The 21,486-nt window shown below is 56.0% G+C and overlaps 2 protein-coding genes across 3 annotated transcripts; one reads left to right on the top strand and one right to left on the bottom strand.

The window, feature by feature from the left end:
- Nucleotides 1–1,155: 1,155 nt before the first annotated feature.
- Nucleotides 1,156–20,856, top strand: GFM1 (G elongation factor mitochondrial 1). Its single transcript, XM_040074319.2, has 18 exons — nucleotides 1,156–1,285; nucleotides 1,892–2,044; nucleotides 2,341–2,473; nucleotides 2,901–3,105; nucleotides 3,770–3,886; nucleotides 4,371–4,521; nucleotides 7,391–7,545; nucleotides 8,260–8,344; nucleotides 8,979–9,116; nucleotides 10,074–10,175; nucleotides 10,268–10,324; nucleotides 10,652–10,789; nucleotides 11,555–11,637; nucleotides 17,206–17,368; nucleotides 18,149–18,293; nucleotides 19,501–19,661; nucleotides 20,161–20,214; nucleotides 20,455–20,856. Exons 1-18 carry the CDS (start codon nucleotides 1,232–1,234, stop codon nucleotides 20,584–20,586), a joined length of 2,226 nt encoding a protein of 741 aa, XP_039930253.1. The 5' UTR covers nucleotides 1,156–1,231; the 3' UTR covers nucleotides 20,587–20,856.
- Nucleotides 8,734–16,787, bottom strand: LOC120757165 (latexin-like). 2 transcript variants are annotated; one of them, XM_058421943.1, is made up of 6 exons: nucleotides 16,659–16,787; nucleotides 14,807–14,869; nucleotides 14,220–14,394; nucleotides 13,565–13,701; nucleotides 12,416–12,478; nucleotides 8,734–8,784 (listed from the first exon to the last, which is right to left on the bottom strand). In XM_058421943.1, the coding sequence occupies exons 1-6, from the start codon at nucleotides 16,785–16,787 to the stop codon at nucleotides 8,734–8,736; spliced, it is 618 nt and encodes a 205-aa protein (XP_058277926.1). The 2 variants fall into 2 exon arrangements, with proteins under 2 accessions (XP_058277926.1, XP_039930254.1); XM_040074320.2 differs by lacking the exon at nucleotides 8,734–8,784 and adding an exon at nucleotides 10,788–11,848.
- Nucleotides 20,857–21,486: the final 630 nt, after the last annotated feature.

Genomic DNA, 21,486 nt, shown 5'->3' with positions numbered 1-21,486 from the left:
CGTCCCGCCCATCCCGGCCTTGTGTTCCCCTTTCCCTGCGCTTCAGCCCCCCGATCTAATTCCTCCTCATTCCCGAATTCCTGGGGCTGCTCCCCGCTCCCTGCTTTGGGTGAAATCCGCCCCTTCCAGGCCGCACTCGGAGAATGCCGTGTCCGCACCCCGGGGCTCCGCACGGCCGGGTCAGCATCGCTCCCGGGAAGGGACCAGCCCGAGGGCGCTCCGGGACGGGCTCGGTGCGAGCCTCCCCTCCCCACTGCACCCCTGGGGCTCCCGGGAACCGTCAGGGGCCGGGGAACTCGGTGAGAGCCTCTCCTCGCCATTCCATCCTCGGGGATCCCGGGAACCGTGAGGGGCCGGGGAACTCGGTGAGAGCTTCTCCTGTCCATTCCATCCTCGGGGATCCCGAGATCCGTGAGGGGCCGGGGGAACTCGGTGAGAGCCTCTCCTCTCCATTCCACCCTCGGGGATCCCGAGATCCGTGAGGGGCCGGGGGAACTCGGTGAGAGCCTCCCCTCCCCATTCCACCCCTGGGGCTCCCGGGAACGGTAAGGGCCCGGGGAACTCGGTGAGAGCCTCTCCTCCCCATTCCACCCTCGGGGATCCCGGGAACCGTCAGGGGCCGGGGGAACTCGCTGAGAGCCTCTCCTTTCCATTCCATCCTCGGCGCTCCCCGGACCCGTGAACGGCCGGGGGCTCGGTGAGATCCTCCCCGCTCCGTTCCACCCCTGGGGCTCCCGGGACCCGTGAGGGGCTAGGGACCTCGGTGTGAGCGTCCCCTCTCCATTCTGCCCCTGGGGCTCCCGCCCGGCTCCGCCGCTCCCTGAGGCACCCGTGAGGGGATGGAGGTTTGATGGGAGTCTCCATTCCGCTCTCGGGGCTCCCGCCCGGCTCGCCGCTCCCTGAGGGACCCGTGAGGGGCTGGGGGCTCGATGGGAGCCTCCATTCCACCCTCAGGGCTCCCGCCCGGCTCGCCGCTCCCTGAGGCACCCGTGAGGGGCTGGGGGCTCGATGGGAGCCTCCATTCCACCCTCAGGGCTCCCGCCCGGCTCGCCGCTCCCTGAGGGACCCGTGAGGGGCTGCAGGGCCGAGCCTGCGCGGCGCCTGCGCGGGGCTCCGGAAGAGGCGGGAGCGACCCGGGGCCGGAGCCGCGATTGGAGCCGGGGCCGGAGCCGCGATTGGAGCCGGGGTTGGAGCCCGGAGCGGGGCCGCAGCTGCAGCCGCAGCCGGGGCCATGCTGAGGGTGTTACGGGCCGGGCTGGCCCCGGGCCGCCCGCGGCACATCCAGGTACCGGCGGCGGGACTGCCCCGCGCCCCAGGGACGGGAGGGAGCCGGGAGCAGAAGGGATGGAGGGCTGGGACAGCCCCGGACGGGCCGCAGCAGCTGCAGGGAACGAGCAGCTCCGGTCACATGGATGGGGACAGGAAAACCGGGACGGAGCAGCGGAGGGGCCGCGCGGGGTGTGGTGACAGCTCCGAGGTGACCTGGAGAGTTCACGCGGCTTGAGGTGACCGCTTCGCCACGGGTTGGCAGGAAGCCGTAGGGAAGCGGTTTGGCTGTTTAGCCGTGGGCAGTGAATCCCGGGATAAATTAACGTTGGAAAAACTCTCCGAGACCATCGAGTCCAAGCTGTGCCTGGTCCCCGCCTTGTCCCCAGCCCACAGCACTGAGTGCCACGTCCAGGAATTCCTTGGACCCCTCCAGGGATGGACTTCAGACCTCCCTGGGCAGCCCCTTCCAAAGCCTGACCACCTTTTCCATGGAGAAATTCCTCCTGGTGTCCAACCTGAGCCTCCCTGGCATAGCTTGAGGCGGTTTCCCCTTGTCCCACTCCTCGTGTCCTGTGAGCTGTTGGATCCCCTCCTGACCCAGTGACCTTCTCTGGCCTTGCAGCTCCTGCTGACCTCCTGCAGGCACTGCTCCTCGGGGGTGCTTCCCAACGAGAGGATCAGGAACATCGGGATCTCGGCTCACATCGACTCCGGCAAGACGACGCTGACGGAGCGGATCCTGTTCTACACGGGCAGGATCGCGCAGATGCACGAGGTCGGGCTCAGCTCCCACCGGGACCCTCCTGGGACTGACTCCCCTCCACACTGGGGTTTTCTGCACGAGGGATGATGCTCACTCCGTGCAGATGGATTCACAGTACCACGGAATGGTTTGGGTGGGAAGAGAACTTAAAGCTCACCCATCCCATCCCCTGCCGTGGGCAGAGACACCTTCCATAGATCAGGCTGCTCCAAGCCCCGTCCAGCCTGGCCTTGGACACTTCCAGGGATGGGATATGAATTCTTAGCAAACTCCTTGAACTAATTTTATTTTTTATTTCCTCTCCTAAGGTGAAAGGTAAGGATGGAGTTGGAGCTGTCATGGATTCCATGGAGCTGGAGCGACAGCGGGGCATCACCATCCAGTCTGCAGCCACTTACACCATGTGGAAGGACACCAACATCAACATCATCGACACGCCAGGTACGGGACGCCGGCAGCACCTGGGGATTGCTGTTCCTCGTGGATACAGGGGACGTGGTGCATCTTTGTGTCCCTGGTTCTGATAGAGCAAGGAGTACAAACTGACAGGGGGTCAGATGGGACACTGGGATTGGATTGTTCCCTGGGAGGGTGGGGAGCCCCTGGCACAGGGTGCCCAGGGAAGCTGTGGATCCCCTGGATCCCTGGCAGTGTCCCAGGCCAGGCTGGACAGGGCTTGGAGCAGCCTGGGACAGTGGGAGGTGTCCCTGCCATGGCAGGAGTGGAAATGGGGTTTAAGGTCCCTTCCCACCCAAACCATTCCATGACTCTGTGCTCCATCACTTGAGCTGATGTGGCTCAGTGGGATTCCCTGGGCTGCTGCTCCTTTCCAATGCCTTTATCACTCTTGTTTGTATTTGTTATGCAGGCCACGTGGACTTCACCATTGAAGTGGAGAGGTCTCTGAGGGTGCTGGACGGAGCCATCCTGGTTCTCTGTGCTGTGGGAGGTGTCCAGTGCCAGACCATCACTGTCAACAGGCAGATGAAGCGTTACAACGTCCCCTTCCTCACCTTCATCAACAAACTGGACAGGATGGGCTCCAACCCGGCCAGAGCGGTGCAGCAGCTCAGGTTTTTGGCATTTACAATGATTTCCTGAAGTTCCATCCCCGTGGCAGGTCATTAGGAACAACACTGGAAAGGATTCTCTGGGGAGCTGCAGTTTGGAGAGTTCCTGGCTCGAGGTTAAACCCTGATCTGACCCAGGACAAATCTCCATTGTCCCTCAAATATTGGTGTCAGCCAAGACCTGCAGTGACCAAGGGCCGGGCTTTGGTGTTTGTTTTGTTGATGGAACTGTATCAGGACCCACTTTGAAAGCAGTCTCTTAGTTTTCCCTAAATCCTGGTGCTGCTGGAATGCCAGCAGGGAGGTGACACGGGCTGCTTTGGGTTCCTGGAGGTCCTGCTTGCTCCCTGCCTAATTTGATCCATGAGATAAACTCATTAATGCTCCTTAAGGGAGAAGCAACTCCCTTAATCAAGCACTCGGTCTCAAACTGGTTTCCCGTGCTGCCTTTCCCGTGGGAGTTGCTGTTGTTGGTATATAAAAGGCGGGATACAAAGCCCTAAACTACAGCTGGGTGGTTTTTATCCAATTTGGCAGATTTGGGCACAGTCCAAAGGACAGAACACGGGGAGTTTGTGGGAGGAGGATGTTGCTCTAAGCCTATCTGGAGCACACACATAGAAATTACTTATTTTTCTTTAATAATTCCTGTTTTCCCCTTTTTCAGATCCAAGCTGAAACACAATGCAGCTTTTGTTCAGATTCCTATCGGGTTGGAGGGAAACTTTAAAGGAATTATAGATCTCATTGAAGAAAAAGCAATCTATTTTGATGGGGCTTTTGGGTAAGTCCTGGGAACTACTGCTTTTCTAGCTGGAGCTGCTCTTTGCAGGAGGAATTCCTGCAGTTTCTCTTCAGAGGCCAAGCCTAGCTCTCTGGAATTTTGGGAATGGGCTTGTGCTGGGGCTGAGGGTGTCCCTGCAGGGAGCTCTGGTGGGGGTGGCTGCAGCAGGACCTGGGTGCAGTGAAGGGTTGGTGGCCACATTCCCACCTGGAGAAGCCGGAGGCTGCTCCATGCCGGGATCCTGCAGCGTGTGTGGCTCCCTGGGATGAAGATAAGCTGTGGGTGAGGCTCTTGGGAAGTTCTGATCCCTGCAGGCTCCTGCCGGGAGTTGGAAGCGCTCTCCCACGTCCGAGAGAACGCGCCGGTGCTCGCAGGGGATTTTTTTCCCCCGGGATCCACGGGAAGGGAGGATTGTTCTCAGTCAGGGTGGGCAGGCTGCTCCCTGTGGGATTCCTGGGGGTCACGGTGCTCCCTGTGTGCGCAGGCAGACGCTGAGGCGGGAGGAGATCCCGGCCGAGCTGCGGGCGGAGGCCGCGGAGCGGCGCCGGGAGCTCATCGAGTGCGTGGCCAACGCCGACGAGCTCCTGGGAGAGCTCTTCCTGGAGGAGAAGATTCCCACAGCTGCACAGTTAAAGGTACCTTCCTTGTGCTGGCCGTTCCCACACTCACCCGGGTCCCTGTGCCCTCGTTCCTCCATAAATGGATCAGGAATTCTGTTGGCTGGAGTTGTGTCACCTCAGCTGAGCTCCAGCTCCCCCCAGGGAGGGCCCGTTCCCAGTCTGGTTTGGCTTAATTTTGGGGGACAGGTTTTCTGGGAAGCCCTTGTGGTGGGGGGCATCCAGGGGACTGTGGGGGCAGCTCTTTGTTCCAGGAGTGGAGAAGCCCAGGAAAGCCAGGGAGCTTGGCTGTGCTGCAGGAACTCACAGGGATGTTTCTCAGCTGGGCTGTGCTGCAGGAGGAACTCACAGGGATGTTTCTCAGCTGGGCTGTGCTGCAGGAGGAACTCACAGGGATGTTCCTCAGCTGGGCTGTGCTGCAGGAGGAACTCACAGGGATGTTCCTCAGCTGGGCTGTGCTGCAGCAGGAACTCACGGGGATGTTTCTCAGCTGGGCTGTGCTGCAGGAGGAACTCACGGGGATGTTTCTCAGCTGGGCTGTGCTGCAGGGACTCACAGGGATGTTCCTCAGCTGGGCTGTGCTGCAGCAGGAACTCACGGGGATGTTCCTCAGCTGGGCTGTGCTGCAGGAGGAACTCACGGGGATGTTTCTCAGCTGGGTTGTGCTGCAGGAACTCACAGGGATGTTCCTCAGCTGGGCTGTGCTGCAGGAGGAACTCACGGGGATGTTCCTCAGCTGGGCTGTGCTGCAGGAACTCAGGGGGATGTTTCTCAGCTGGGCTGTGCTGCAGGAACTCACGGGGATGTTCCTCAGCTGGGCTGTGCTGCAGGAACTCACAGGGATGTTCCTCAGCTGGGCTGTGCTGCAGGAACTCACGGGGATGTTCCTCAGCTGGGCTGTGCTGCAGGAACTCACGGGGATGTTCCTCAGCTGGGCTGTGCTGCAGGAGGAACTCACGGGGATGTTCCTCAGCTGGGCTGTGCTGCAGGAACTCAGGGGGATGTTTCTCAGCTGGGCTGTGCTGCAGGAACTCACGGGGATGTTCCTCAGCTGGGCTGTGCTGCAGGAGGAACTCACAGGGATGTTCCTCAGCTGGGCTGTGCTGCAGCAGGAACTCACAGGGATGTTCCTCAGCTGGGCTGTGCTGCTGGAACTCACAGGGATGTTCCTCAGCTGGGCTGTGCTGCAGGAGGAACTCACGGGGATGTTCCTCAGCTGGGCTGTGCTGCAGGAGGAACTCACAGGGATGTTCCTCAGCTGGGCTGTGCTGCAGCAGGAACTCACGGGGATGTTTCTCAGCTGGGCTGTGCTGCAGGAGGAACTCACGGGGATGTTTCTCAGCTGGGCTGTGCTGCAGGGACTCACAGGGATGTTCCTCAGCTGGGCTGTGCTGCAGCAGGAACTCACGGGGATGTTCCTCAGCTGGGCTGTGCTGCAGGAGGAACTCACGGGGATGTTTCTCAGCTGGGCTGTGCTGCAGGAACTCACAGGGATGTTCCTCAGCTGGGCTGTGCTGCAGGAGGAACTCACGGGGATGTTCCTCAGCTGGGCTGTGCTGCAGGAACTCAGGGGGATGTTTCTCAGCTGGGCTGTGCTGCAGGAACTCACGGGGATGTTCCTCAGCTGGGCTGTGCTGCAGGAACTCACGGGGATGTTCCTCAGCTGGGCTGTGCTGCAGGAGGAACTCACGGGGATGTTCCTCAGCTGGGCTGTGCTGCAGGAACTCAGGGGGATGTTTCTCAGCTGGGCTGTGCTGCAGGAACTCACGGGGATGTTCCTCAGCTGGGCTGTGCTGCAGGAGGAACTCACAGGGATGTTCCTCAGCTGGGCTGTGCTGCAGCAGGAACTCACAGGGATGTTCCTCAGCTGGGCTGTGCTGCTGGAACTCACAGGGATGTTCCTCAGCTGGGCTGTGCTGCAGGAGGAACTCACGGGGATGTTCCTCAGCTGGGCTGTGCTGCAGGAACTCACGGGGATGTTCCTCAGCTGGGCTGTGCTGCAGGAGGAACTCACGGGGATGTTCCTCAGCTGGGCTGTGCTGCAGGAACTCACAGGGATGTTTCTCAGCTGGGCTGTGCTGCAGGAACTCACAGGGATGTTTCTCAGCTGGGCTGTGCTGCAGGAACTCACGGGGATGTTCCTCAGCTGGGCTGTGCTGCAGGAACTCACGGGGATGTTCCTCAGCTGGGCTGTGCTGCAGGAGGAACTCACGGGGATGTTTCTCAGCTGGGCTGTGCTGCAGCAGGAACTCACGGGGATGTTCCTCAGCTGGGCTGTGCTGCAGCAGGAACTCACGGGGATGTTTCTCAGCTGGGCTGTGCTGCAGCAGGAACTCACGGGGATGTTTCTCAGCTGGGCTGTGCTGCAGGAACTCACAGGGATGTTTCTCAGCTGGGCTGTGCTGCAGCAGGAACTCACAGGGATGTTTCTCAGCTGGGCTGTGCTGCAGCAGGAACTCATGGGGATGTTCCTCAGCTGGGCTGTGCTGCAGGAGGAACTCACGGGGATGTTCCTCAGCTGGGCTGTGCTGCAGCAGGAACTCACGGGGATGTTTCTCAGCTGGGCTGTGCTGCAGGAACTCACGGGGATGTTTCTCAGCTGGGCTGTGCTGCAGGAACTCACGGGGATGTTTCTCAGCTGGGCTGTGCTGCAGGAGGAACTCACGGGGATGTTTCTCAGCTGGGCTGTGCTGCAGCAGGAACTCAGGGGGATGTTTCTCAGCTGGGCTGTGCTGCAGGAACTCACGGGGATGTTTCTCAGCTGGGCTGTGCTGCAGGAGGAACTCACAGGGATGTTTCTCAGCTGGGCTGTGCTGCAGCAGGAACTCACAGGGATGTTTCTCAGCTGGGCTGTGCTGCAGGAGGAACTCACGGGGATATTTTTCAGCTGGCGATCCGAAGGGCAACGCTGCAGAAATCCTTCACCCCTGTCCTCGTGGGAAGTGCTTTGAAGAACAAAGGGGTGCAGCCACTGCTGGATGCAGTCCTGGAATACCTTCCCAATCCTTCTGAGGTGGAGAACTACGCTCTCCTCAACCAGGGGTGAGTGCATCCAGCAGCAGCAGCAGCGTCCAGTGTCCCTGCCCATGGCTCTGGCTGGGCTTTGAGGCTCCCTTCCCACCCAAACCAGCCTGGGATTCCATGGAATAGTCTTAAAGCAGGAGTAATTCCTAACAGGATCCACTGGTATCAAACAGTGGCACCAGGCTTTGGCACAGAGTCCCAAAGCTCCTCTCTCCTTCCAGGGCTGCTCTCTGTACTGGGATTTTACCACATTCAGTGTAACATTTCCACAGTGATTGTTGGATAACTCTTTAGAATTGATGGCAGCCCTTAAAGCCAGGCCTGCCTAGAGCAGGGAGCACATCCCAAGTGTGTAAATAGTGTTTTATTCTTATGGACATGAATCTGGAATCCCTGAGGCTGGAAAAGAGCTCCAGGATCATCAAATCCTCCCTTTGTCACCCAACCCGGAGCACTGAGTGCCACATCCATGAATTCCTTGGGCACCTCCCGGGATGGGGGCTCCAAACCTCCCTGGGAGCCCCTTCCAGTGTTTAAGAACCTTTGCATGAGGAAATTCCTGCTGATTTCCTCCCCTGGCCCAGCCTGAGGCCGTTCCCTCTCCTGCTGTCCCTGTTCCTGGGAGCAGAGCCCACCCAGACGTGTGACCCCCAACAGCAGAGCCTGTAAATGTTTGGAGGAGACTCCCGTGTTGGTTCCTAACCTCACCTCCCTCTCATCCCTGTTTTTAAGGGATTCTCAGAACCAAACCAAGTTCCTGCTGAACTCTGCTCGTGATGATTCCCAGCCTTTCATCGGCCTTGCCTTCAAACTGGAGGTGAGTCCCACTCTGCTCCTTCCCACAAGGCATGGAGAGAGTCCAGGTGGTGCTACCAAAACTTACCTACAGCAGACTTTCAAATCACTTCATACTGAAAATCAGTTTACATTTATCTTCAGCTGAAATTTAATTAATTAAAAAAAAAAAAAAAAAGGCTTCAACCATAAAATCCACAAACGCTGACAATTTGGCTCTTTAGGATGCGTTCTGGACCTCAAGTATTTTCTGGTTTTCTTAGTTAAAACTTGAATGTTCGGGGTGGGGGGGTGGGGGTTGTTGGGTTAACTGAAATATTTTCGGGGAAAATCCTGCGTGTGGAAACAATGGGACATGAGAGAGGAACAAGTGCAGAGATTTAAGCAAGTAAATTGTTAGGGATCAGCACTTCAGGATTCGTACGGAAAATGGCTGGCCACATCTCCTGGTAACGTGTGTCTCTGCTGGGGAGGTTTGGGAGCAAAGAACCGGTTCAGAAAATTGCCAAATTCCATTGCAGGGCCAAGAGACATCTGTTAAAAACCTCATTTCCATTTGCAGCGTGGACACTTGCTCCACATTCGGTCGGTGCAGCCTGGGGCTGGTGCTGGCTCCCAGGATGACGGGAGCTGTTTCTGGGGGTTTGTGCTTGCAGGCTGGCAAGTTTGGGCAGTTAACCTATGTCAGGGTGTACCAGGGCACGCTGAAGAAGTCGGATTACATCTACAACACCCGCACGGGGAAGAGGGTCAGGGTGCAGCGGCTCGTGAGGATGCACTCGGACACCATGGAGGTGAGGGCACCCCCAGGGACGGGCTGGCACCCCCAGGGACGGGCTGGCATCCCCCGGGGATGGGCTGGCATCCCCCGGGGATGGGCTGGCATTCCCGGGGACGGGCTGGCGTCCCCTGGGGACGGGCTGGCATCCCCCGGGGATGGGCTGGCATCCCCCGGGGACGGGCTGGCATTCCCGGGGACGGGCTGGCATTCCCGGGGACGGGCTGGCGTCCCCCGGGGACGGGCTGGCATCCCCCGGGGACGGGCTGGCATCCCCAGGGACGGGCTGGCATTCCCGGGGACAGGCTGGCACCCCCCGGGGACGGGCTGGCACCCCCCGGGGACGGGCTGGCACCCCCCGGGGACGGGCTGGCATCCCCCGGGGACGGGCTGGCATCCCCCAGGGACGGGCTGGCATCCCCGGGGACGGGCTGGCACCCCCGGGGACGGGCTGGCACCCCCGGGGACGGGCTGGCACCCCCCGGGGACGGGCTGGCATTCCCGGGGATGGGCTGGCGTCCCCGGGGATGGGCTGGCACCCCCTGGATCACCCTGGCTGTGTCAGCACTGCCTCAAGCATGGGATGCTCTCTGCTTCTTATCAGCCTTGCTTCTCGCTTGATCCCAAATTAATCCGATCCCTTTTGCCCTTTGAATAAAGAGGGAGATTTGAAGGGGTTTTTACCCAAGCTGGGATTTTTTTTTTGAGGAGCTCAGTGTCAGGGTTTAAAACGCTGTGTTTGTGGAGCTTCTGTAATCCAGGTGGAGTTGGGATGTGAGGGAAGGACAGGATGGATCCCGGAACGGTTTGGGATGGAAGGGACCTTAAGGATCATCCAGCCACAAGGGCAGGGACACCTCCCACTGGTGCCAGAGTGATCCAAGCCCTGGCCTTGGACACTTCCAGGGATCCAGGGGCAGCCACGGCTGCTCTTATCCCAGTGTTGTCTGAAGAGGAATTTTCCTTCCCTCAGGATGTGAATGAGGTTTATGCTGGAGACATCTGTGCCCTGTTTGGGATCGACTGTGCCAGCGGGGACACGTTCACGGATAAAACCAGCACTGACATCTCCATGGTGAGCCCCCCTTGCCCTGCCTGTCTCAGGCGCTGGGAGTCTCCAGGATTTTGCTGTAGTTTGTAATCGTCCCCTTTTCCTTGGCCACACAGGAGTCCATCCACGTCCCTGATCCCGTCATTTCCGTGGCTATGAAGCCTTCCAACAAGGTGAGAGCCTTTGGATCAAACTCTTCCCCCTGAGTTCCCTCCCTTTGCTGCTTTGTGATGTTATGGAACAATCTAAGGACTGTTTGAAAGTGTTTTATCCCAAATATCCAAGACTTTATCCCTTGGATAACCCAGGGCTGAGCCGGATGCTGTCACTCAGCCAGAAACACAGACTTGAAATAAATAATTAACACTTTAATCAAGAGTTCTAAATCTTCCATAAAATAACCCCAAAGAGCAGGAATGCTCAGCAGTGGATGGGACAGCTTGAGGCTTTTTTCTTGGAATGACCCACGGATGCTGAGTGAATCTTGGTTCGTGTTTCAGAACGACCTGGATAAATTTTCCAAAGGCCTGGGCCGCTTCACCAGGGAAGATCCCACCTTCAGGATCCACTTCGATGAGGAGAGCAAGGAGACCATTGTCTCTGGGATGGGGGAGCTGCACCTGGAAATCTATGCCCAGGTAATTTGGGAAGCACATCCCATGGACTCTGCTTTTCCCTGCTTTTCCCACCTCCTCTTCCCTCCTCCCTGTTCCTTCCGGCTGCTCTAGGGAAAAGCTGAACTTCTAAGTCAACTTTTGAAGGTTTTTTTCTCTCCAGTGGTTCCATTCTGAAGGAAAAAAGGAACCTTTTTTTCCTAAAATTCTAAAAGGAAATTTTGCCCGAAATATTTTTAGGATTTGTTTCAAATCCATTAAAAAGGTATTAAACACTACACTTTGCTCTAGCAGCCTTTGCTTATAATAATTGATCATTCCTGATTAAAATTAATTTCATTATAATTGATAACATCCAATTATAATTCATTTCTAGGGAACAATCCTCTGTTTCTGTGGTTTTAAATGTATCATTCCCTGCTAAAAGCTGGTGCAGGGAGAAAGGAGTAGTTACAGGGATTTGTTTCATTCCAGCTGCTGTCTGTATTTTACTCTTAACATCTAAAAGGTGCATCTTAAATATCGACAGAATAAAGAAAAAGCGATTTTTTTTGCCTTGAAAAGCTTGAATTTTAATAGCATAATTAGTGCTGTTTCCTCTTCCTGCCTCTGAAGCCGCAGGTCTTAAAGAAGTTGATAGGGAAATAATTTGTTCATTAAAGAAAAAAATAACAAAAAGCCCCAAAAAATCAGCGCAACCCCCAAGCGAAGAAGCGACGAATCCTGATGAAGTTCCTAAATAACTGCCAGTGGAATAACCCTGATGCCTGTGGGGTTTTTTTCCTGCAGAGAATGGAGAGGGAATACGGCTGTCCTTGCACCATGGGGAAGCCCAAAGTTGCCTTCAGGGAGAACATCTCTGCCCCCGTGCCGTGAGTATTCCCGCTGGGAATCGCGCTGATCCCCTCGGAGGGGCGGGGAAGGCTCTTTTGGAATTGTGGGGCCGGGAAAGCGTCGTTCAGCGCCTCGTCCCGTGGCCGATCCCGCTGCTCCCGCGGGGGCTCAGGCGCTTCCGGGGCCGTGGCACACGCGGGCCCCGCGCTGGGGGTGCCACAGCACGCTCACCCCGCAGGGCAGCACCTCCTGTGGGGCACACGGCTCCGTCAGAGAGCCCCGCTCCCCTCCCGGCCAGCCAGCGGGGGAGAACGGGGAATCCCACCCGAGGGAACGGGAGCGCGGCGGGGCCCAAACCGGCACGGGGATCCCTGCCGCGGGGTGAAACACGCGGGAGCTTCTCTTCCCAGTTTTCTGCGGTTTTCCTATGGAAACACCCGCTCAGATCCCGAAAGTTTGATGGAGAGAGTAGCACAGGGTGTCAGTGCTGCTCTGGGAGCCGGTTCTGCTGGGGGTGGCTGGGATTGCTGGCGGCTGTACTGGAATCCAGGATGCTCCAGCTGCCCCTTCCCTTTGTCCCTGCCCACCTTGGCGCTGGGATCTCCCCAGGGAGGGCTGTGAGGGACCAGTTTGGAACCTCAGCCATTCCCAAGAAAGCCCCAAAACAGCTGGAAATAGCTCCTGGAATGCTGAGACAGGCAGGGATGGGGAGCCTGAGCTCACCCTGAAGGATCAGATCTGTGTCTGAGCTGGAGCTCAGGCAGCTGCAGCCTTAAAACACCCAAAAAAGGCTTTTTTAGGAAGTAAATGATTTACCTGGGACACCATTTCGTGGAGTAGAAGCACGTAGTCAAACTGAAGATCTTCATCACTTCTTTTCTGGAAAGACAGGATGAAAAGGGGTGGATTTGGGGATTCTCCCACCTCAGAAAAAGTGATTCAGCTCCCCGTGGTTAGCACAAAAATTCCCTGATGGATTTCAGGTAAAACTCCTGATCACAAGTGAAGCAGGTGGAGCTCAGGCACCGTAAAAAAATTAAAAGCTCCTGGTTTGAATTTCTGTGTTCTCCAAAACTGCACTGGAGACACTGAGTGTAAAGCTTTAAACTGCTAATTCCTGCTTTACAGAGACCAGATCCGACAGGAATTCTTTGGGTTGGGAACACCTCATTCTAGAAGGTGTCAGTTTAACCCAAACAATCCCAAATAAAACTCTCAAGAGGATAAGGGCACTCCAGAGGCCTTACAGTGAGTCTGGGATTCTGAGTGACAAAATAAACCCTGGCCTTTGGAATAGACTCTTCCTGTGCTTTTCAGGGATAAAGGGACAAAATTACCCAGGAGGGATGGCAGCTGGATTAGTTAATAGTTGTTTGTCTCCTTTATCCTTAAATTTGTTAGAGAGGGGTTGAAAATCTTTAAGCGCTTGCTGGTGCACAGCCCTGCAGCTGTGAGTTCTCTAAAATGCCATCAGAGGGAGCAAAACACTGACAAATCCTGTTCCTACAAGGAATTCCTGTCTTTCCTTTGGACCCAGAGCTTCCTGGGAATTCACTGTCTGATCTGAGGGGCAAAACTTCCGGAGCTTTTGGTTTTCTCAATACTAAATCCTGCTGCTTCTTCCTGGCTCCTGTGGAAAACTGCCTTGACTTTAAGGCTGATGATCGGGGTTCTAAAGGTTGATGGTCAACTTTAGGGTTATTTCTAACTCAGAATCGATTTTTCTCTATCGGAACACAGCAGAACTGGGGGGATCTGCGGAATTCTGTTAATTTAATTTATTGTCCTTGCCACAGCTGCTTAGCCCTTGAATACTCTGCAGGGAAAGCCAAGGGCAGGTTGGATGTGTTTGGAGCACCCTGGGCTGTGGGAGGTGTCCCTGCCCATGCAGGGGGGGAATGGGATGAGCTTTAGGATCCCTCCAGCCCAGACCAGTCTGGGATTCTGTTCCTGCCGGTCACTCACCACTTGCTTCACGTGTTTGACTTGGGCAAGGTGGAACTTGGTGTTTTCAGTGGAATTCTGCCAGATCACGTAGCCAGAGGCCGCCCAGGCCAGCAGGTGGATGGGCTCCAGCTCCGGGGGAACGTTCCCGTGGCTGTCTGGAACCAAAATAAACCCTGGATGTTAAAGAGAGCCGTTAACAGAACGTTATCACCTCACCCAGGGCTTGCCAAAGGCCCACATGGCCTTGGGAGGAGCTGCTCCATCACCACAATCCTGGAACGGTTTGGGGTTGGAAGGGACCCTAAATCCCCTCCCGTGCCACCCCTGCCGTGGCAGGGACACCTCCCACTGTCCCAGGGTGTCCAAGCTCCATCCAGCCCGGCCTGGGACACTGCCAGGGTGTTGTGCTCCACGTTTTTCTCCTACTATAAATTCCAGTCTCGAAGGCTGGGGTCGCTCTGAGGTGAGAGCAGCATTTGGGGTTGTACATTTATTTGGGGTTGTACATTTTGGGGTGTTGGCTGTGCAGTGCCAGGACACCCTCAGAGTGAGCAGGAAGAGGTGACAGTGCCAGAATCAGGAAGAAATGCGGTGGCTGTGATTGCAGAACCCCCAGAAAGAGAAAGGGAAGCAGCAGTGGGGGCCTGAGCCCTCTCCCAGCCCTGGGTTGTACCTGGGATGTTCTCAGCCTCCAGCTCCTTTTCCAGGCTCCTGATCCGATTGTAGAACTCCTTGTCTGCTTGCTCTGTGCTCCTGAGCTCTCCTTGCACTGTGACCTGCACATCTGGAGCAGAGGTTTTGCTGCCCAGGTGATACAGAACCTCAGCAGTGCAGTTCACAGTGCTGCCCTGTCGCAGAGTTAATTATCATTATTTGACTGAATACCTGTGTAATTACCGGGGTAATTTGCACTTCTGAAAAATGGAATTATTTTATGCGGTTGCTGTTTTCTCTGAGTCTGGGCCAGAGAGATTTGCGATTATTTAAGGCAAGGTTAAAATTCCTGGCGTTTCTGTGAATGTTTAAGGGTGGGATTTGCTTTCTGCAGTGGTTGGGGTGCAGAAGGTCCCTTGTGCTGTTCAGCTGGAGCTGAGTGACACCGAGATGTCCCTGTCATCCCTGCAGCATTGGAATCCCCAACGTGGGTTCCTTTTGTTTAAAATCCAGCCTTTTTGGGGCCTGATTGGCAGTACAGAAAAATCAGGAGCACGACTCAAAATACTAAGTACAGAATGTGTAATTAAAGCAAGAGTGACTCACTTTGTCCAGGACATCTTCCAGCTCCAGCTCCAGGTAGTATTTGTGCCCAACATCATCGATGTCCTAAGAAAGGGAAAATACTGATAGCATTTATTTTGGCAAATGTTGAGTGGCTGCATCCTGGACAAAATCAGAGAATCCCAGGATGGTTTGGGTTGGAAGGGACCTTAAATCCCATCCAGTGCCAGCCCTGCCATGGGCAGGAACCCTTTCCTCTGTGCCTCCCCACCCTCATTTCTACCCCTGAACACCCCTGAACTGCCAATTTTGGGCTCCTTTGTGATTCTATCCAAGAATTCGCTGCTTGGTTAAATACTCACCTAAAAGCCTTCAGCGCTCCCTTCTATTAATTCCATTTTGCAGGTTATTATGGGCTGCACCGTGCCCTGTATTTTTCTGGCTATGAAGAAGGGAGCAGCTGGGGTTTGCTTGTTTTGGGAGGGGGATTGCTGTGCCCCTGCAGTGCCAGGTCTGCCCTGTGCCAGGTTTGCTGTGCCCCTGCAGTGCCAGGTGTCCCTGCCACCCCAGGGCAGGGCTGAGCCGTGTCCTGGCACCCACAGGAGCACCCAGCACCCTCCTCCTCCTCCCTGGGAGCTTCCTCCTGGCGCGGTGCCGTGCCCTGGGTGGGGCCGTGTTTCACACACCCCACAGGTGACATAGGGGCTGTGTTTCACACACCCCACAGGTGACACCGGGGCCGTGTTTCACACACCCCACAGGTGACATAGGGGCTGTGTTTCACACCAGGTGACACCGGGGCTGTGTGTCACACACCCCACAGGTGACACCGGGGCTGTGTTTCACACACCCCACAGGTGACATAGGGGCTGTGTTTCACACACCCCACAGGTGACACAGGGGCCGTGTTTCACACACCCCACAGGTGACACAGGGGCCGTGTTTCACACACCCCACAGGTGACACAGGGGCCGTGTTTCACACACCCCACAGGTGACACAGGGGCCGTGTTTCACACACCCCACAGGTGACACAGGGGCCGTGTTTCACACACCCCACAGGTGACACCGGGGCCGTGTTTCACACACCCCACAGGTGACATAGGGGCTGTGTTTCACACACCCCACAGGTGACACAGGGGCCGTGTTTCACACACCCCACAGGTGACACAGGGGCCGTGTTTCACACACCCCACAGGTGACACAGGGGCCGTGTTTCACACACCCCACAGGTGACACAGGGGCCGTGTTTCACACACCCCACAGGTGACACCGGGGCCGTGTTTCACACACCCCACAGGTGACATAGGGGCTGTGTTTCACACCAGGTGACACCGGGGCTGTGTGTCACACACCCCACAGGTGACACCGGGGCTGTGTTTCACACCAGGTGACACCAGGCCTGTGTGTCACACACCCCACAGGTGACACCGAGCTCCTGCCAGGACCCCAGACGGGCACACGGGTGACTCAACCCCGGAGCAGCTGCTCTTGGAAAGGACCTTTGCACATCCTGCAGCCCAGGCGGCCTCACCTGGGGCGGGTGACACCGGGACACGCCCGGGTGGGTTCGGGATGTCCCCAGCCCAAGCGGGACACTCCACCCCTCCTCTGCGGCTGTCTGTCCCTGGCTCTGCCTGCTCCGGGGGGAGAAGCCGGTACCGGGTCCCCGGTGATTCCTGGTTCCCGGTGATTCCCGGTCCCCGCTGCCGGTGGTCCCTGGTGATTCCCGGTGCCCGTGATTCCCAATTCCCGGTCCCCGCTGCCGGTGGTCCCCGGTGATTCCCGGTGCCCGTGATTCCCAATTCCCGGTGCCTGCTGCCGGTGGTCCCCGGTGATTCCCGGTGCCCGTGGTTCCCAATTCAATTCCCGGTGCCCGCTGCCGTCCCGCTCACCTGGCGCCGGGCGCTCCGCACCTCCCGCAGCTGCAGCCCTCGCCCGGGGCCGCCCCGCAGGTACCGCAGGTACCCCACGGCCACGGCCGCGGCCCGGGCGGCCGGGAAGTGGCTGGGAGGCAGCTCCATGGCCGGGGAGCCGCTTCCTCCTCCTCCTCCTCCTCCTCCCGCAGGAAGCGCCGGAGCGGGCGGGGCCGCAGCAGCGGGGCGGGCTCCGAGCCGCGGGACGGGGCGGATGCTGCGGGGCAGCGCATCCCTCCCGGCAGCGTGGAACAGCGTTAGGTGGGATACTGCGGATAAATCCTGCCCCCGCAGGGTGGGGAGGCCGTGGCACGGGTTTTCCAGGGAATTTGTGGCCGTCCCATCCCTGGAAGTGTCCAGGTCGGATGGTGCTGTGTGCAGCCTCAGGTAGCAGAAAGTGTCCCTGCCCATGGAATTTTAAATTTAGATTCCCGTCCAACCCAGTGATTGGAATGCGGAATGGGAATGTTTTCCATAGAAGGCTGTGCCTCGTGTCACGAGTAACGTGGTGATTGTTGGGGTCTAGGTTTGAGTTCACCCACAAGAAGCAGTCGGGAGGAGCGGGCCAGTATGGCAAAGTCATCGGAGTGCTGGAGCCCCTGGAGCCAGAGGACTTCACCAAACTGGAATTCGAGGACAGAACCATTGGCACAAATATTCCCAAGCAGTTCGTGCCCGCTGTGGAAAAGGTACAGACCTTTCTCAGCGATACAGAAAACGCTGATTGCTCTTTTCCTGCAGTAACAGCCACCTTTGCTGTGCCTGCCTTGCCCCTGCAGAGGAGGCTTTTCCCATCGCTCCAGCGGCAGCAGGATCACAGTTGTGTGGTTTTACTTCATGTCTTGCATTCCTGGGGTTTCCAGTTAATTCAGGGGCTGCTGTTTCCTTTGGTGCTGTGTGCTGGCTCTGTTTCCCTTGTGAGAGCCTCTTGCTCAAGCTGCTTTTTCGTGGCCTCTTCTGCTTCTGGTTGTGGCCCCACAATTCTCCTCCCAACCCCAAAATATGCAACTTCTTCTGTGACTTCTCTAAGGCCAGTTATGGAGGGAACTGTAATTAAGCTGCATTTCCTGCTTCAATTCCCAAATTCTGTTTCTTTATCTCCTCTGTGACTGCCTCACTGTGTGATTTGTCACACACAGCTTTAATTAACCTACCAACATCTTGGAATTCCTGTAATAACCTACAATTATTTCTTCATTTTTTCCACGATGCAACACTTGAAAGATTTTTGCCAAATCCTGAAAAAAAACATAGTCTTGAAGGAATCTTGTTCTCCAAGCAAGAGCTCTTTGCACGCTGAGCATTCTTTTGGGGTTTGGCCATGGAATCCCTTAAAAAGGCAAATCCTGAGGCCGTTCTCCCTTGTTCTGTGATTTTTTTTTTTGTTTGTAAAGTCAAACTGAGGTGCCGGAGCCCGGCAGTGCAGAGGCTGCAGATTCCTGCTGGTGACTTTGGGGTGTCATTCCCAGGGATTCCGGGAGGCCTGTGAGAAGGGCCTGGTGTCGGGACACCGCATCTCCGGGGTGCGCTTCGTGCTGGAGGACGGCGCCCATCACATGGTGGACTCCAACGAGATCTCCTTCATCAGGGCGGGAGAGGGAGCCCTGAAACAAGGTACAGGCTCCTCCTTGCCTGGGTTCTGATGGCTGGTATCCTTTCCCCCATCCATCCATCCCCCCCAAAGCTTGCCCAGTTTTATGGAGCAGGAGGTGTCCAAGAGTTTCTAGAATTCCGAAGGGAGGCACGAGAATTCCTGTGGCTGCACGAAGGAAATCCTCTTTTCCCTGAATTCGGTACAGCAACACCACCAGCTTCACCCTTACGGGGTAGGAAGAGAACATTTGGTCAAACTGGGCCTTTGTGAGAAAAAATTCCTGCACTGGAGGAGGGGTTGAGCACTGGAAGTGGTGGGGTGACAATCCCAGGAGGTGCTTGGGGAACGTCTGCATGTGGCATCTCACAGCTGGGTTTAGCGAGCGCAGCGCTGCCAGCCAAAGGTTGGTCCTGATGGTCCTGGAGGCCTTTTCCAGCCTTGATGATTCTGTGATTGTGGCTCCAGGAAGGAAAGGCTGGGAGCTGGAATTCCGTGTGTTGATCATGGTTTTTGCCTGGCATTAACCATAAACTATCTGCTGCTGTCTGGGAGTGTCTTGGTTTGGACAGACAGGTGTCTGCCAGGGGAAGCTGGAGCTCCCCTTGGAATGGAGAATGTGAACCCCCTCCCTCCAAATTACTATAATTTCGAAATTAAGGGGCTCTCAGGCAAAGATATGGGAATAGGAATAACAGTTCTTTACTAGGAATATTAAGAATAAAAATGCAGGAGTACAAAAAAAAAAAAAAAAAAACAACAAAAAACAAGCAAACAAAAAAATCCTGAAAACCCTGCCAGAGTCAGAACATGACCTGACCCCTGTTGGTCAGAGTCCTGCTGCAGTGCCAGGTGTGGTTCTGTTGGAGCAGAGATGGTCTGTGGAAGGGCCCCGTGGTGGTGAGATGGATTCCTCTGGCAATCCAGCGCACACAGGCTGTGCTGCTGTTCCCAGTCCCAGGTTTGATCCAGCTGGGAACGCTGGGCTCCTCCCCTGGGTGGAGCATCTCCCAGTGGATGATGGAATTGTCTCAGTGAGCCTGGATGGCCCGTGAGCACAGAGATCCCTGGAGAGCTGAGGGATGGGTTCCACAGGAGATAAAGAGAACCCTTCCCCAGCCACAGCTGGAAGCAGAGCACACACTTTGGTTACACGGTGCAAGCCACGACAGGGATCCTTACTGCAGGTTCACCTTTGAGGCTGGATCCCTCATTCCGCTCTCTCCGCAGCCATGGAAAACGCTGCCGTGCGCATCCTGGAGCCCATCATGGCCGTGGAGGTGGTGGCTCCCGCGGAATTCCAGGGAGCTGTGATAGCCGGGATCAACCGGCGGCACGGCGTCATCACGGGCCAGGACGGCTCCGAGGGATACTTCACTCTCTACGCTGAGGTCTGTGTGCTCGCTGCTCCCCACCTTCCCTTTCCCTCTGCTTCACTCCCGTGCTTTCCTCGGTTTGTATGGACACAGGCGTAGGCTGACTCCATTTCAGTGCTCCTTCTTTTATCTCCCTCCCAAAAACGATTGGAAGGGATCACTGGGTGTTTTCCTGCTGGGTGGGGGGGCTCAGGACAACCACACCCTGCTTCCCAGATTATCCTTGGAGGAATGTCTGGAGATAGCTCAAACCTTGCTGGCTGACTCGTCACTGAATTTAGAATATTCCAGTTCCTGGTGCACTCAAACGCTCAGATTTTTGAGGTTTCCAGCTAAAACCACGCTTTAATTAATAAATTAATTAAAATAACAGATACTTTACAACAGCAGCCCATTAAATCAGAGCTGTTTGCAGGGAGCAATGACTCTTTATGTCATAATTGGGATTAATCAGCTGATAGCCCAAAAGCGATGGACGAAAACCTCATTGCGGGCAAATGTGTTCGGGTTTTAGGTGCCACTGAACGACATGTTTGGATACGCCACGGAGCTGAGGTCCTGCACAGAGGTGAGTCCTGCTGGTCCTTTTGGCTGAAACCTGCTGGATTCTGTACATTCGGGCTCATTGGCTCATCCTGTGCGTGGCAGCTGCAGCAGGGAACGAGATCGGAGCTGTGCAGTTCCTGGCCAGACAATTCTCCCGTGCCTGAGGAGTTTTGTTTGGCTGGGATTGTAGAGGATCCCTGGGTGCTCCTTCCCAGGCAGGAGGTGGGGGCCCAATCCTCACCTTCCTGTCCCAACTCTGCAGGGAAAAGGGGAATACACCATGGAATACTCCAGATACCACCCCTGTTCAGCCAGCACTCAGGAGGAAATCATCAACAAATACCTGGAGGCAACGGGGAGACTTCCTGCCAAAAAGGGCAAAGCCAAGAGCTGATGGGATTCCTCTGGAGCCCACTGAACAGTTTGTCCCAGCAGCTCACTTTTCCAAGCCGTGGAAGCAGCCCAGGCTGGTTGGGTAAGGAGGGCTCCAGTGGGATTTGGACTTGGAATTTTATCCTAAGCCCTTTCCTCTGGGGTGTTGTCAGCAGCACCAGGGGATTGCTCACGTGTAAATGCTCTTTGTGACAAATAGATGTTAATCGTGGCTGGTGATTTGCTTGAGATTTGTCTTCATTAAGATCTATTAAAATAACTTTATTTTTTATTTGATACATCTTTATTTGGAAGTGTCAAACCGGGAAACTGAGGTAAGAGCTGCTGGACGGGTACGGGGAGTGGGACATCACGTGGTGCCCCGGCTTCCCTCCAGGGAACAGATGGAATTTTCCCCTCCAGATCCTTTGGAAATCCCACAGGATCCTCCAAAGTCTCAACCCACTGGGCAAAGCCATCAGTCAGTGCTTGTCAGCAAATCCTCTGTCACTGGTGGCACAAGGATGGAGCTCAGTTGCCAGGGATGTTGGGAGGAGCTGCCTCTTCCCAAAGCTGGGAACAGCATGGAATTACTGTGTGGCTTGGGAATGTGGATTTAATGGGCTTGGGGTGTGGACTCGTGCATGGGCTTGGCTTTTGGCTCTTGGTTAGAAATCCAAACCAAAGATCCCTTTTCCCAGAATCTCACAATCCAGAGGGGGTTAGAAATCCAAACCAAAGATCCCTTTTCCCAGAATCTCACAATCCAGAGGCTGAGTTGCAGCTGATGTTCAGCTTAGGAATCGCTTGACTTTGCTCACTCAAAGCAGAGACAAAGGGGTTAGGTGAGAAGATATTCCCATCATCCTGTATTTTTTGCTATTCCCTTCATCCTGTATTTTTTGCTATTCCCAGGACGTCC

The sequence above is a fragment of the Hirundo rustica genome, chromosome 10, assembly GCF_015227805.2.
Source record: "Hirundo rustica isolate bHirRus1 chromosome 10, bHirRus1.pri.v3, whole genome shotgun sequence".
NCBI classification, from domain to species: domain Eukaryota; kingdom Metazoa; phylum Chordata; class Aves; order Passeriformes; family Hirundinidae; genus Hirundo; species Hirundo rustica.
This window is presented reverse-complemented; position numbering and strand designations above follow the sequence as displayed.